Source organism: Giraffa tippelskirchi, chromosome 13 (assembly GCF_054371585.1).
Source record: "Giraffa tippelskirchi isolate mGirTip1 chromosome 13, T2T-mGirTip1v1.2.pri, whole genome shotgun sequence".
Taxonomy (NCBI): Eukaryota; Metazoa; Chordata; class Mammalia; order Artiodactyla; family Giraffidae; genus Giraffa; species Giraffa tippelskirchi.
Genome location: NC_137287.1, coordinates 64,531,448 through 64,546,809, shown reverse-complemented (window position 1 = coordinate 64,546,809; position 15,362 = coordinate 64,531,448). Strand labels below are relative to the sequence as shown.

Sequence of the window (15,362 nt, the reverse complement as noted above, 5' to 3'; positions counted from 1 at the left end):
ATAGAGACAGGAAGAAAATCAATATTTGAAGTAATAATGACCGAGAATTTTCCCCCAAATCAATGTCAGACAGACACCAAAGTGCAGATCCTAGAAGCTCAGAAAACACCAAGTAGGATAAATGTCTAAGAAACTTCACCTAAGCAAATTATTATATTAAAAACCACAGACAATCAAAGACAAGCAAAAATTTTGAAATATTCCAGATTTGCTTTGTAAAAGGCATTCTTCAGAGAGAAGGAAATGATGCAGGTCAGAAACTCTGATCTACATAAAGAAAGGAATAGTATTAGAGAAGGAATAAATGAATGTAAAACAAAACATTTTATTTTCAGCTTGCTTAGTTGATCAAAAAATAAGTTTGTTCACAACAGGAATAGTCTTAATGTATTTGCTAATTAAGTGAAATGAATGACATCAATAATATGAGAGAATTGAGGGAAGAATTAGGAGTATTTTATTATAATAAGGTCCTTGCACTACCCATGAAAAGTTATTGGAAAGTAGCCTTAGATTAGTTGTAAATGCATTTTTATGATTCTAGAGCAAATAATTACAGTAATGATTCTTTATGATTCTAGAGTAAAGTAAAAATGGAAGTATAATTGATATGATTTTTATTTGCTACCTTCATCGTCATGGCTCTGATCTTGTTGAGGTGTATATTCTAACTCAGGAATTTCTCTTGCTTTTGTGCGCATCCAGGAAGTTTGCCCAGCAGTTGCTTCTGATACCCAGTCACACATGTCAAGTGCAAATCCACAGACCTGACACACTGAAGAGAGGAGAAAAAGATCTTGGTAGACTATCACAGTCTACTGGAGTGGCTGCTTAACAATGGTTATAGTTGCAATCAAGGCTAAACACACATACACACACAAATACACTAAATCATACCAATAAGCCTTAGAGTGAAATGTACTTTTTAAAAGTTCTTAATTTGATCCAGACAGGCATCCTCCCAAATGAGAACCATTACCATGCTTCCACTGTTTTGTTTTGTTTTTTATATAACATAATACCAGACTTTACCTACTTTATGGAATTCAGTTAGCTTAAATCATTTACTATTCATAATCACATTAAAATTTTAAAGAAGATACATTGTATTTAATTTCATGATTTTTAGAGCAACTGTTTTTCAAAACATTACCTTAACTTGATATATTTACTATCTTTCACTTTTTTAACAAACCACACACCTCCAATTACACTCCAGCTAAAACCCCAATGATACTCCTGGTAAAGAAGACACAGATGACAACAGAGCTTGCCACATGAGTACCCCTACTAGTGGTTTGATATTCCTGTTGGGGTCCGAGTCTCATGGATGGCAGGCAGGCATCTCATTTTTACACTTACACCTCAATCCTTCATCTGTAGAATCAAATCTGCAGAGACTTCTATCTGGATGGCACAGTTCCTTCTCCATATTTGATGCCTCTTGACATGGCAAAATGTCATCTGTTAAATGTAAAGATTGGCAGAAAGTGAGATGTGGTATCACTAGAAAGGATCATGGATTCCTTAAAATGTTAACCTTTGTTCTACAGAGAGTGCTGAACCCAACTCTTCTCTATGGCAGCATCACACCATTATATAGACGGAGAAACAGATTCAGGAAGAGAAGAGAGAATAAAACAACTATGCCAGTACTCCTCGATTTTAATCAGATCTCTGTGGTGATTTCTAAGACCCCAAACCAAATCATCTAGGTCTCCAGTGAAGTAGGTTACATGTCCTAATATGGAAACAAAGAGCCTATCATTAGGCTGATAACTGTACATGTATCAAATACAACATATGGTACCCTCTTTACCTGGATCTGCCCTGGATTTACTTTCCCTGTAGCTCTTTCAAATGGAGCCTATTTCTGCCCACTCTCCCCACCCCTACAGTCCTCCCAACACAGGACTTGAAGATGGTGGAATTGTTCTTTTATCCCCTGCTGCCACAGATAATTCTCACTCTCAGCACAAAAAGAGGCAAGAATATACAGTGAAGAAAACACAGACTTTTCAATAAGTAGTGCTGGGAAAGCTAGACAGCTACATGTAAAAGAATGACATTAGAACATTCTCTAATATCATAGACAAAAATAAACTAAAAATAGATTAAAGACCTGAATGTAAGACCAGATACAACAAAACTCCTAAAGGAAACATAGGCAGAACACTTTTTGACATAAATCACAGCAATGATCTATCTCCTAAAGTAAAGGAAGTAAAAGCAAAAATAAACAAAAGGGACCTAATTAAACTTTTAATTAATTAAGATTTTGTACAGCAAAAGAGACCATGGGAATGGGAAAAAACATTTGCAAATGATTACTGATAAAGGGTTAATGTCCAAAATATATAAACAGCAACACAACTCAATATCAAAAAACCAACCGAACAAATGACCAGGTTAAAAAATGGGCAAAAGAAATGAACAGACACTTTTTTCAAAGGGGAAATGCAGATGCCCAACAGGTCATGAAAAGATGCTCAACATCACTAATCATCAGGGGAATACAAATCAAAACCACAATTAGATATCACCATACACCGGTCAGAATGACTGCCATCAGAAATAACACAGATAACAAATGTTGGCAAGGATGTGGTGAGAAGGGAACCCTTGTACACTTTTGGTGGGAATGGACACTGATGCAGCCACTGTGTAAAGCAGTATGGAGATTTCTCACCTTCCTAAATATTTGACTTTTGAATCTTTTGATATCAAATGGTATCCCTCTCTGCCTGTGCCAGCTTGTCACCATCATCTATGGACACTGATGCACCACCAGAACATTTAGCTTTAGCTAAATCAAGTAGTGGATCAGATCTTGTTTCTTCTGCTTAAGATCATCATATGGGCTTCTGCCCTACAAGAAGTAGATGCAAAATTCCTTTGCACGAGCCAGTTTGTGAACCAGGCTTACTTTTGCCTCGGGACTTCTACATTTACACATGGCTTCCTTCTAATATACACATGGCTATTTCCTTCAACTTATTTTCTGAGCAAAAAATATATATATATATATAAACATATATATATACATTCTCCATGTGACCATGCATCATCTATTTAAAACTTTAAAATTCTACTTAAAACTTCATTTCCCCCTTACCTGGGTACTCTCATCTCAATTTTCTGCTGTTTTATTGTATCCGTAGCACGTGTCATCACTTGACATAAAATATGTTTTTCTATTTACTTGCTTAATTTCATTCACTGATTAAAATATAAATTCCATGAACTCAGGGATTACTGCTTTTTTTTTTTTTTACTGCTTCTCCCATGCATCTAGAAAAATTCTTGATATAATGTAGATGTTCAATATGTACTTGTTTAATGAATGGATAAATAAATGACCTAAGACCTATTCAATGAAATCTTTTAAAATAGTGCAGACTCTACATAAATTGTTTGTATTTTTATTGGAAATAAAATTGAACCAATTGGTTATGAAAATGATTTATGCATAACATCCTTAATCTGGTTTCTCATAATGGAAGCTAACAAATGATGAATATGCAAAGCTTTTTGAACATAAGATTCAAGGAAAATAAAACTATATGCAATTAAGGGAGTGTGGGCAATAAATGAAGCAAAGATTGCACAATAACAATTACCGTGAAACAATTAAAAGAATAATTTTTGTAGATTCATATAAGAGCTACAAATCTTCTACCCCTAGAGCTCCATAATTAAATATTTCCCATAGTTCAATTAGATGTTGTATATTATCTCTAATTTTTCACTGTTTGTACAAAACAATACCCACAAAAGCGCTGTAAACAAAAAAAACAAAACAGTCAAGTATAAACTGTATGGAATTTTTTAAAAAAATTTGGATGTGGATCATTTTTAAAGTCTTTGTTGAAATTGTTACAACATTGCTTCTGTTGTTTATATTTTGGTTTTTTGGCCACAAGGCAGGTGGGATCTTAGCCCCCGACCAGGGATCAAACATGCACCCCCTACAGGAGAAGGCAAAGTCTTAGTCACTGGACCACCAGAGAATTCTCATGCATGGAATTTAAGATGCAGCTTATATCAGTTGGTATTAAATATCTTTCACCAGTGTTCGCCACTTTTACTACCTTTAGTCCCCCAAATGGAATTTACAACCACAAAAACAATGACATGAGGGAGGGGTGCAATAAATTGTCAATCAATCAATCTCCTGAACAGCTTTTTGTTTTAGCATATTCTATTTCAGAGCTCAAAGCTATTTAAAGATGTCATCTATATTTATATTCATATTCAATTCTCTCCGTCTCCATCCTGTCTCCCTTTAATTCTTATATTGCACCACAATCCAGCTGTAGAAAATTATCTTTGATATTTTAAAATTCTCCATCAATGATGTACAATCAGCAGGATGAAGCTTTGTCAACAATTACAAAGTCTTTATACCAATGAAGCCACATGTGCAAAACCTGCCATCCTTCAAATCTTATCTTGTACAAACAGGTTACATGAAATTGACCAGACTCACTCAGATGGTAAAGAATGAAGTCCAAGCCTCAAGGCTACTGCTGCAAAAGTTATAATTGACATCTACTTTTGACTCCAGGGGTTTTTGACAATTTCTTTATCAGTTTTCTTAAATCAGTAATGAATTTCAATGAATAGTCATTAGATCTTAAAAGGTAGCTAGAAATTAATAAGATAAAAATGTAACTAGTTAAATAATGCTTCTTTAACTGGATAATATATAAGCATTATTCAGGTTTTCATCAAGAGATAACTTGTGTATTTGGAATGTTTAAAAATGAGACTAAGGCAAAATCCTGGCAAACCAACCTAAAAATATACACAGAATATTCATGATATTCTGATTGTGAGCTATATCATGCAATCTTTATAAAAATACATAGTGAGCAATTTGCTCAAGAATCAACGTTATTTAAGAATCAGTGATTAAGCATATTCTTATTTAGTCACAAACACTGATCTTTTTTAGTCACAAACACTGATCTTTTTTCATATTTGCTATTTTGGTAAAGCCTAAACAGATCTTCCTTCTAATAAATGCACAGTGAACACCCCTGTCTTGGGAAGGGCAGTGGTTAGATACTATTTGAAAGCATGTAAGTAATATAAAAGATTTCTTTAATGTTATAAAAAGAATTTAGCTTTATTGTCCAACTTGAAAACCTTCAGAAACCATGATAATACCTACATCTATCACTTTTATAGAGTTGTTTATACTTCTATGGTAAAATATAGAAACTTTTTTTTTCCCCTAAAGATAATAGTACACATAATAATCTATGTGGTGAAATAAAATATAAGAACAAGAAAAAATCTGTCTGTTGGATTTCTCATGATCAGAATTTTCCCAAATGTAAAAAGTCACTTTCTTTTTAATTAAAAAAAAATTAAATAATAAAATTATACATTTCTGATATTTATTTCTGTGTGTTTTGACAAACATAGAGCCATGGTCTGAAAATCCATCAATATTTCATTTAGTCAGTCAGGGCTGTCCCTAGTTGCTCTGATGGGCTGAACTCTACCCACCAATTCATATGTTCAAGTCCAAAAACTTAGTAGCTCAGAATGTGACCATATTTGGAGATAGGGTCTATAAAGAGGTAATTAAGGTAAAGCGTGGTCATACTGGTGGGCTCTAGTCCAATATGATTGGTGTCCTTATAAGAAGAGGCATTTAGGACATGGACACACAGAGAAAGAAGACTATATGAAGACCAGGGAGAAGACAGTCATCCACAAGCAAGAGGGGAAAACATGCAAAAAAAACAAACGTGGTGACCCCTCGATCTTGGACTTCCAGCCTTCTGAATCATGAGAAATGAAATTTCTTTTGCTTTAAGCCATCCATTTGTGCATTCTTAGTCTCTTCAGTCGCGTCTGACTCTGTGCGACCCTATGGACCGTAGCCCGCCAGATTCCTCTGTCCATTGGATTCTCCAGGCAAGAATACTAGAGTGGGTTGCCATACCCTCCTCCGGGGGATCTTCCTGACCCAGGGATCGAACCCGTGTCTCCTGTGTCTCCTGCACTGGCAGGCAGGTTCTTTACCACTAGCACCACCTTAAGCCATCCAGTCTGTGATAACTTTTTTTTTAACTACTGCCTTAGAAAATATGCACTGCCCCTGCGGTGATTAAGGCAGGTATCTAGTGACCCAGAGTATGAAAGCCTAAAGAGGTGGCTGTAGATTTGAAAAATACACTATAAGATGAGCTTTCTTACTGTCTCTAGGAATTGGCTCACCTTGGAAGAGACAGACCCTCTGTGATCAGCAAGACACCCGGTATCAAAGCATCAAAACAGAGAAAATAAAAACATGGTAATAGAATTGTTCCTTTGTCTCAAAAGAAAAAAAAAATCAGAACAAATTTTTGAAAGCACACTAGTTTGAAGAAGAAAATAGAGAAGTCTTGTCAGGAAATCTATATATCTTAAACAGAACCATTTCTATAAATCAAAATGACCACCAAAAGACTTATTACAGCATTCACTTTCAAGTGGACTCATTTCCAAATGCTATATATCTGCTGTAAAATGACAAAAAACACAATGTTTCTACCAAACCATGGCAAATGTTTTCCTCAGATTAATTCATCCTGATAAAAATCTCATTATTTTGAAGACATATCTTTATTTCTGATACTGAAACAAAACATAAAAATAACATAATATTCTTAATATAAGTGTAAGCACTGCTAAAGAAATATATTCCCATGATATTTTATTTAAATCTTCTTTTTATGGAAAGATGCTTGTGGCTCAGCAGAAAGAAGAATTCATCCAAAATCCCAAATACTTGATATTTAAATAATTTCACATATTCTTTGTTCCATCTATTATTCAAGTCTCAGCATTTAGTTGTGGAGGTAAATCAACACTGTGTGTGTCTGTATGTACAGGGGCTGGGAGTGTGGGGGCATTTTCTGTAAGAGGAGGCTTCTCAGAAAAGACACCCTGACAGTCTGAAAGGATATCTAGTAGCAGGACAGGTCAAAAAAATTTTTTTATGAAATAAGCAGAGGGAGCAATGTTTGCAAAGATACACAAAAAAGCAGATAACACTGGACTCACGAGTAGCTCTTTTGGGTCAGAATATGGGAATTCTTGGGGATTAAGAAGGAAGAAGTTGGGCTGGTGTGTAAGAGCAGGATCCTGGTGAGCTTGTGTCATGACAAAAAAATGTGAATTCCATTCTGAAGGCAATGAGAGCTACTGAGGGATTTAAATAAAGTAGAGGTTGGTCATAGTTGGATGTTAGAAAGTACAAACTGGTGGATAGCAGGTAGTAATGATTAGTGGAGTGGAATAGACTGAGACTGGAATTTGCAAAATCTATGAGAATGATAATGATAAACAAGTGGAGACAATTGGAGAAATATAAGAACATATTTTCAATAATGTTTTGCACCAAATTAATGTGGAGGTGAGAAAGGGGAAGAAGGATTGAAGAATGATTCCTTGGCTTCTATGTGAAACTAAACAGACATCAATGAACAAACATCAATGAACAGACATTAGTGAACAAAATAGGGAACATAGAAAAAGAAACAGAGTTTGAAAGAAGATTGGAATTTAATTCTAAATATGCTAATGCTGAGTTTCTATAGCAAATGGGTGCTCACTCAACTTATAAACCTGTTCTCCTTGCCTTCCTTTATTACAGAGGCCAAATTTAAACACTCAGTTTTCTTAGCCTCCCTAGCAACCAAGGTTATCTGCCTGACGATCCTCTAGCTGATGAACAACATGTCCAAAACTATTTCCTATGCCATTCCTTCCTTCTTCCTATCCTGAATGAGAGAGGTTATTCTAGAAGCATAAGATGGCAAGCATGAGGCAAATAGCAAGGAAACCCCTTAGTCCTTGAATTTAGCAGTATCAGAGTTGAAGAATCTATGCCATGACTATCTATCTCCTTTATTAAGTCATCTGACAAGTGAAAGTCACTCAGTCATGTCTGACTCTTTGCCACCCCACAGACTAAACATTCCATGGAATTCTCCAGGCCAGAATACTGGAGGGGGTAACCTTTCCCTTCTCCAGCTGATCTTCCCAACCCAGGGATGGAACCCAGCTCTCCTGCATTGCAGGCAGATTCTATACCAGCTGAGCCACAAGGGAAGCCCCAAAATACTGGAGTAGGTAGCCTATCCCTTCTCTACAGGATCTTCCCAGCCCAGGAATCTAACTGGCATCTCCTGCATTGCAGGCGTATTCTTTACCAACTGAGCTATCAGGGAAGCCTATTAAGTCATCTGAGCAAAAGAAAAAATCTCAGACTTTTCTGCTTTCTTGCATCTCAATGCATATCTAACCCTATTTTCCACTGGAGTAGGATTTTCTCATGGAAATGTCCAGAAGGTGTTGGGTTGGCTCTGCTTGCTTTTCCCACCTTGGCCATCACCACCAGGACCACATGAGACTGAAACCATTGACTCTAGTCATCCAGAACCCTACTCCAGGGCGTCACTGCCAAATGCAAAAAATCAACACAAGACAGTCTCATGGTTACCAAAGGCTAGTTCTGTTCTTAAACCTAGAACTGGCTGACTTCACAAAAATTTCCTAAGGACATTATTTAAAATGTAGGCCCCCATCCTCAGTGATTCCCATCTAGTAGGGCTGGAATGAATCCCAGAATCAATCCCTCTTGTACGTGATTCTGATGATTAACTAGATGTAGTCTGTCAGTGCCTGAATTTGACTGGAGAGTCTCATTTGAAAATTTAATGCCACCTAATTTTACCATCTCTCACAGTCCCATTTATAAAATGTAACTCCATCTGAATGCCAATCCTATCCGATAATGCTTTATCCTTTGTCTCCATTATTAGTCCTCATGCTGCTGTTGTTTTCCTCCCAAAAGTTTAAATATGCCTTCAATCTTCATTCTATTTGAAAAACAAAAAACAAAACCCGTGCACCCTCACCTTCAAAGATTCAAAGAACACTCTCTGACCTTACCTGAGTACAGAATTTCTCTAAAAGGAAACCACTCACTTTGCAGCTTTTCCCAAGGGGAGTTATCTTTTTCCAATGCCCCATAAAACACAAGGCCAAAAATGATAGTCATCATCCTTCTAAATCCCCAATGTTGCTTCCATATAGCGATTTATTCTTCCATGTTGTAAAAACATCTTGGCTCACGACATTTAACTTATAGCCCTGGGTCATCCATACGGGAGGTCTGATATCCATATTTATTGAAGACTTCAGTCATGGATTTCAAAGTTGTCTTCTCTAGAGCTTTATCTTGTAATTTTGTATAAATGTAACACTCATGTAAAAGCCCTACCCAATAATTGAGCTTAAAAATCCATGTCTCATCTTCATTAAACTTTATTTCCATATCACCTCAGAACAATATGGTAATAACACTACCTAGAACTATTCTTAGAAATTGTAGGTGCCAGTATTTTTCTATATGACCACAACTTTTCTTTGAATGTCCAAGTATCGATGCTCTCACTCCCACTATTATTGCATTTTTTATTTCTATAGTGATTTTAAGGAGTTCAAGTGCTTACTAAAAATCTGGCATTTGTCTTCTGAGTAATTATTATGGCCCATCTACACAGGCCTTTGTCCTAGTGTATGGGTCATGGGTACTTAGAGAAATGGCTTTGGTTCCCAGAGCTGAAGATGAAGAGTTAAGTTCATGTCTGAAATGATAGCAGAGTCCTATTACAAGCAATCTCAGGTCCCAAGCACAACCCAAGCATTTTCCTGTGTAAATTGGCTGTGTAAACAGTTTCAATGGCAACAGCCATTTCCTAACTCCCTGATGGTCCAGGAAGTCCAGTTAATAGCTGATTTCATGGCTTTGTTCTCCTTTGAGGGTGATCAGCCAGACTGGGCAATAAATACAACTATTAGGGATCATTTTGTCTGGCAGACCTCAATTTCTGTAGAAACTATTAAACTGAGATATATAATGTCCCTGCTGAAGTGATCAGGGTCAGGGACTAGATGTTTCATTAAAAATCAAGTGTAAGTGGGCTGTACTCTGGTTCAGAAACAGCCATGCAGGGTAACAGAAGAGAGCTTATTAGGGGAATTTTGAATGGCAGATCATGCACTGCCTGGAGTTGACAATGTATTCTCTACTGGCATATTGCTTCCCTTCTGATAAATCTAAGGAATATTATCTTCTTTTAGTGAAAAGTCACTGATGTGCTTAATAATAGTGCTTAAATAATAATGCTTAAATTATTTACTTCTAAGAATAGGTGGGGGTTACAGTCTGTTCCTTTAAAGTTCTACATTTCACTTATCTATATTTCAATTTATCCTATCATGATTTCTTACTAATATATACTGAGAACTGAAAATACAAAGATGAAAGAGAACTTAATGTGTTCCATGTTTAGAGGGGCTGTCATTAGCTCCTGTAAATTTACCTTGATTTGACTGACAAGAGACACAAACCTGTAAGCTCTTATAACAGCAGAAGTGCTTTTGAAGTATCAAAGCACAATGCAAACATCCTTTATCAAGTTTCCTTGGTCTCTCTTAGGTAGACTGGAACATTTTTTTCTTAACCACATTTCTTCTGTTACTGGAACATTTTTATTTTAACCACAACTGCCATTTCTTTGTATCCAACTAGAACTTGGAACCTTCTCTACAAAATAGCCTTCTTGATTCTACCATATCATAATAAAATTTCAAAAGGAAAAAATTCTATCAAATATGTATACTCAAATATATTGAATAAATGTGATTATTGCATATTAGACTAAGGATGCATTTCATCCTTATCAACTTATATTTTAAACATTGAACTTTCCTATTGAGAACAATGTGAATGGTGAATTGAATATTACACAGTTAATGTAATCACAGGACTGCTATGGATAATTTTTTAGATTTGATGTGTGGTTTATTGATCTAGTTGTTTCAGTCTAAATAGAAAAAGGATTATAACTAATACACTTCTCCATTTGTGTCTTTCAATGGCTTAAATTGATTCTCCATGACAGTTTCAAATCAATGGGGGCCAGTTTTCTCCTGATATCCTAGAAGGCATAGAATTATCTGGGTAAGGTTTAACTAACCAGTGTAAATATTGCTACAGGGTTCCAAATCTGAGACTAAATTACACACTTCAGTTCTTTAGAGTAGCCTGTGTTCACCTGTACCACAAATCTAGTCATTGTACCACAGTGTATAAGGACAACAGAAAATAGCTCACTCCAGAACATTAAGCAAAAACAAAAGAGCAGGCGGGGATAAGATGGCGGAGGAATAGGACGGGGAGACCACTCTCTCCTCCACAAATGTATCGAAAGAACATCTAAACGCTGACCAAACTTCACAAAACTACTTCTGAAGGCTGGCTGAGGACTTCAGGCTTCCACAAAAACTGCGCATTATCTTCAAAAGAGGTAGGAGAAATTATAAAAGATAAAAAGAGAGACAAAAGAGTTAGGGATGGAGACCCGTCCCGGGGAGGGAGTCGTAAAAGAGGAGGAATTTCCAAGCACCAGGAAACCCTCTCACCGGCGGGTGTGGGGGAGGATTTTTTATCTCGGAGGGCAACGTAACTGGGAGGAAAAAATAAATAAAATCCACAGATTACGTGCCTAAAGCAACTCCCAGCAAAGAACCCCAGACGCTCGCATCATCCGCCACCAGCAAGTGGGGGCTGAACGGAGAGGAGCGGGCGGCATTGCCTAGGGTAAGGACCGGGCCCGAGTGCCCCGAGGCCAATCTGAGGGAGCTAACGTGAGATAGTAACCTAAACTGTGGGACAGCTAGAGAGAAAGAACTATCCCGCGAAAAGCCCAACTCTAAGGCACTGCCGGCCCGCTCACAGAACAAAGGACTGAGCGATACCAGAGGAGAGCTAGCCGGCTGCGGACCGCCCCATCCCCCGCCGGACACAGCGGGCAGGCGGGGCCCGCCAGAGCCGGAAAGGGGCAAACTCGGCTCCAGAGAGGGCACCCCCTACCAAACTGCAAACAGGCTCCCAGTTTCTAAGCAAAGACTGCCTGAGATCCCGGAGGGTCGACAGCCGCCGGGAGGGTCGCAGCCAGAGACCAGCTCCCCAGAACCGACACAAAGCACACCGGAGCCGGGCGCGCCGGTAAACCGAGGCGGGGACCAGGGAGGTGATAAGCCGCACCGCCCCAACAGGGAAGAGCGCCCTCGCCAAACTCCTGGCCGCCTGGGCAGCTCCGACTGGGAACGGCACAAGCCGCGGGCGAAACCGAGTCTGCGCCTTTGTGGAGTAACCGGGAGCCTGAACCTGAGCGGCTTAGACCTGGGAAGTGCACGCAGCTCAGGGCCCGCTCCCCGGCCGAGTAACCTGAAGCCTGAGCAGGGTAGACGGGGAAAGCACACACGCCGTGAGCGGGGGCGAACCCAGGGCGGCCGAGACACTGCGAGCTTACCACACGCACGCCAGAATTGCAGTGTTCCTTCCTCCCCACAGCACGATTGAACAAGCGAACCTAAAGAGATCACCTCCACCGCTTTGTTGCAGGGCAGAAATTAGATACTGAAGAGATCTCCAAACAGAAGCCAAATAAACAGAGGGAAGCGCTTTGGAAGGGACAGGCCAACAGATTAAGATCCCTGTAGTTAATACCGACTGCATTGAAAAGGACCTATAGATCTTGAAAAGTATAAGCAGGAATAAGGATCTATCTAAAACTGAGCAGATCCCACACTGCTCACAACAGCTCCAGAGAAAGTCCGGGATATATATATTTTTTACTATTTTTTTTTTTTTAATTAAAAAAAAAATTTTTTTTTTCTCTTCTTTCCTTTTTCTTCAAGTCCTCTATTACACCTTTAACTTTCATTTTCATAACCCACTATTAACTTGCAAAAAAAAAAAAAACCCTATTTTTGAAGCAAACTACATATATATATCTTATACCTTTTGTGTTTTCTTTTTTTAATGTTTTTTTCCTGTTCTACATTTTTTTACTGTTTCTTTTTTTACTGTTTTACTGTTTTTTTTTTTTCTTTTTACACTGTTTCCTTTTTTCTTTTTTTTTTTTTTTAGATTGTAAGTTTTATAAGAGTCTAACCTCTACTCTAGATTTTTAATCTTTGTTTTACATATTTGATATCAACTTTGTACATTTAAGAACCCAATCTTTAGGACCCACTTTTACTCAGGAGTGTGATCACTGGCCTGATCACTCTCTCCACCTATTGATGCTCTTTCTTCTCCCTCAGGGAACCTCTATCTCCCACCCTCCTCCTTCTCTTCTCAACCCAATTCTGTGAATCTCTGAGGGTGTTCTGGGTACCGGAGAACACTTCAGGAACAGGATACTGCCCAGATTTCTCTCTCCCCTCTTAATTCCTCCCTTTCTACTCATGCTCACCTCTGTTACCTTCCTCCCCCCTCTCTATGTATCTCTGTGAATCACTCTGAGGGATCCAAACTGTGGAAAGCACAGAGGGAAGTGCTTACTGGCTAGATTGCTCTCTCCACATTTGAATTCCCCTCTTCCCCTCCTGGTCACCTCAACCCACCCCCCCCCACCTCATCTCTCCATGTAACTCAGTGAACCTTTCTGGGTATCCCTCACTGTGGAGAATCTTTTCACCATTAACCTAAAAGTTTTATTATTGAGGCTGTATGGAAGGAGAAGTCTTGAGGCTACTGCAAGAATAAGACTGAAAGCCAGGGGAAACATTAATTAATAAGAGACCATCCAATAGCCTCCATAAATTCACTGAAACCAAGCTCCACCCAAGAGACAATAAGTTCCAGAGCAAGACATACCACGCAAATTCTCCAGCAACGCAGGGACATAGACCTGAGCATCAATATACAGGCTGCCCAGAGGCACACCAAATCCATAGACATCTCAAAAATTAATACTGGTCACTCCATTGCACTCTAGAGAGCAGAAATCCAGCTCCACCCACCAGAACACCGACACAAGCTCCCCCAACCAGGAAGCCTTGACAAGCCACCTGTCCAACCCCAACCGCAGTGAGGAACCTCCACAACAAAGAGGAACTTCATACTACCAGAATACAGAAGGGCCACGCCTAACACAGCAATCTAAACAAGATGAAAAGACAGAGAAATACTCAGCAAGTAAAGGACAATGAGAAATGCCCACAAAGCCAAACAAAAGAGGAGGAGATAGGGAATCTATCTGAAAAAGAATTTAGAATAAGGATAATAAAAATGATCCAAAATCTTGAAAGCAAAATGGAGTTACAGATAAATAGCCTGGAGACAAAGATTGAGAAGATGCAAGAAATGTTTATCAAGGACTTAGAAGAAATAAAAAGGAATCAATATAGAATGAATAATGAAATAAAGGAGATAAAAGACACTCTGGAGGGAACCAACAGTAGAATAACGGAGGCAGAAGATAGGATAAGTGAGGTAGAAGATAGAATGATGGAAATAAACGAAGCAGAGAGGAAAAAAGAAAAAAGAATCAAAAGAAATGAGGAAAACCTCCGGGACCTCTGGGACAATATGAAACGCCCCAACATTCGAATCATAGGAGTCCCAGAAGAAGAAGATAAAAGGAAAGGCCATGAAAAAATACTCGAGGAGATAATAGTTGAGAATTTCCCTAAACTGAGGAAAGAAATAGTCACAGAAGTCCAAGAAACCCAGAGAGTTCCAAACAGGATAAACCCAAGGCGAAACACCCCAAGACACATATTAATCAAATTAACAAAGATCAAACACAAAGAACAAATATTAAAAGCAGCAAGGGAAAAACAACAAATAACACACAAGGGGATCCCCATAAGGATAACAGCTGATCTTTCAATAGAAACCCTTCAGGCTAGAAGGGAATGGCAGGACATACTTAAAGTAATGAAAGAGAATAATCTACAACCCAGATTACTGTACCCAGCAAGGATTTCATTCAGATATGAAGGAGAATTCAAAAGCTTTACAGACAAGCAAGAGCTGAGGGAATTCAGCACCACCAAACCAGCTCTCCAGCAAATGCTAAAGGATCTTCTCTAAACAGGAAACACAGAAAGGATGTTTCAACACGAACTCAAAACAACAAAGTAAATGGCAACGGGATCATACTTATCAATAATTACCTTAAATGTAAATGGGTTGAATGCCCCAACCAAAAGACAAAGGGTTGCTGAATGGATACAAAAACAAGACCCCTATATATGCTGTCTACAAGAGACCCACCTCAAAACTAGAGACACACACAGGCTGAAAGTGAAAGGATGGAAAAACATATTCCATGCAAACGGAGACCAAAAGAAAGCAGGAGTCGCAATACTCATTTCAGATAAAATAGACTTTAAAATAAAGGATGTGAAAAGGGACAAAGAAGGACACTACATAAAGATCAAAGGATCAATTCAAGAAGAAGATGTAACAATCATAAATATATATGCACCCAACA

General features: G+C 38.3%; 1 protein-coding gene across 2 annotated transcripts in view; it reads right to left on the bottom strand.

Annotated features, from left to right (window-relative positions):
• The window catches only part of MALRD1 (MAM and LDL receptor class A domain containing 1), a 764,811-nt gene that overhangs the window by 546,987 nt on the left and 202,462 nt on the right, over positions 1–15,362 (bottom strand). For both annotated transcript variants that reach the window (XM_081558804.1, XM_081558803.1), the window contains 2 exons: positions 1,363–1,464; positions 629–775 (listed from right to left, as the gene is read on the bottom strand). In XM_081558804.1, the coding sequence (XP_081414930.1) occupies positions 629–775; positions 1,363–1,464 (249 nt within the window). The remainder of the gene's footprint in view (positions 1–628; positions 776–1,362; positions 1,465–15,362) is intronic.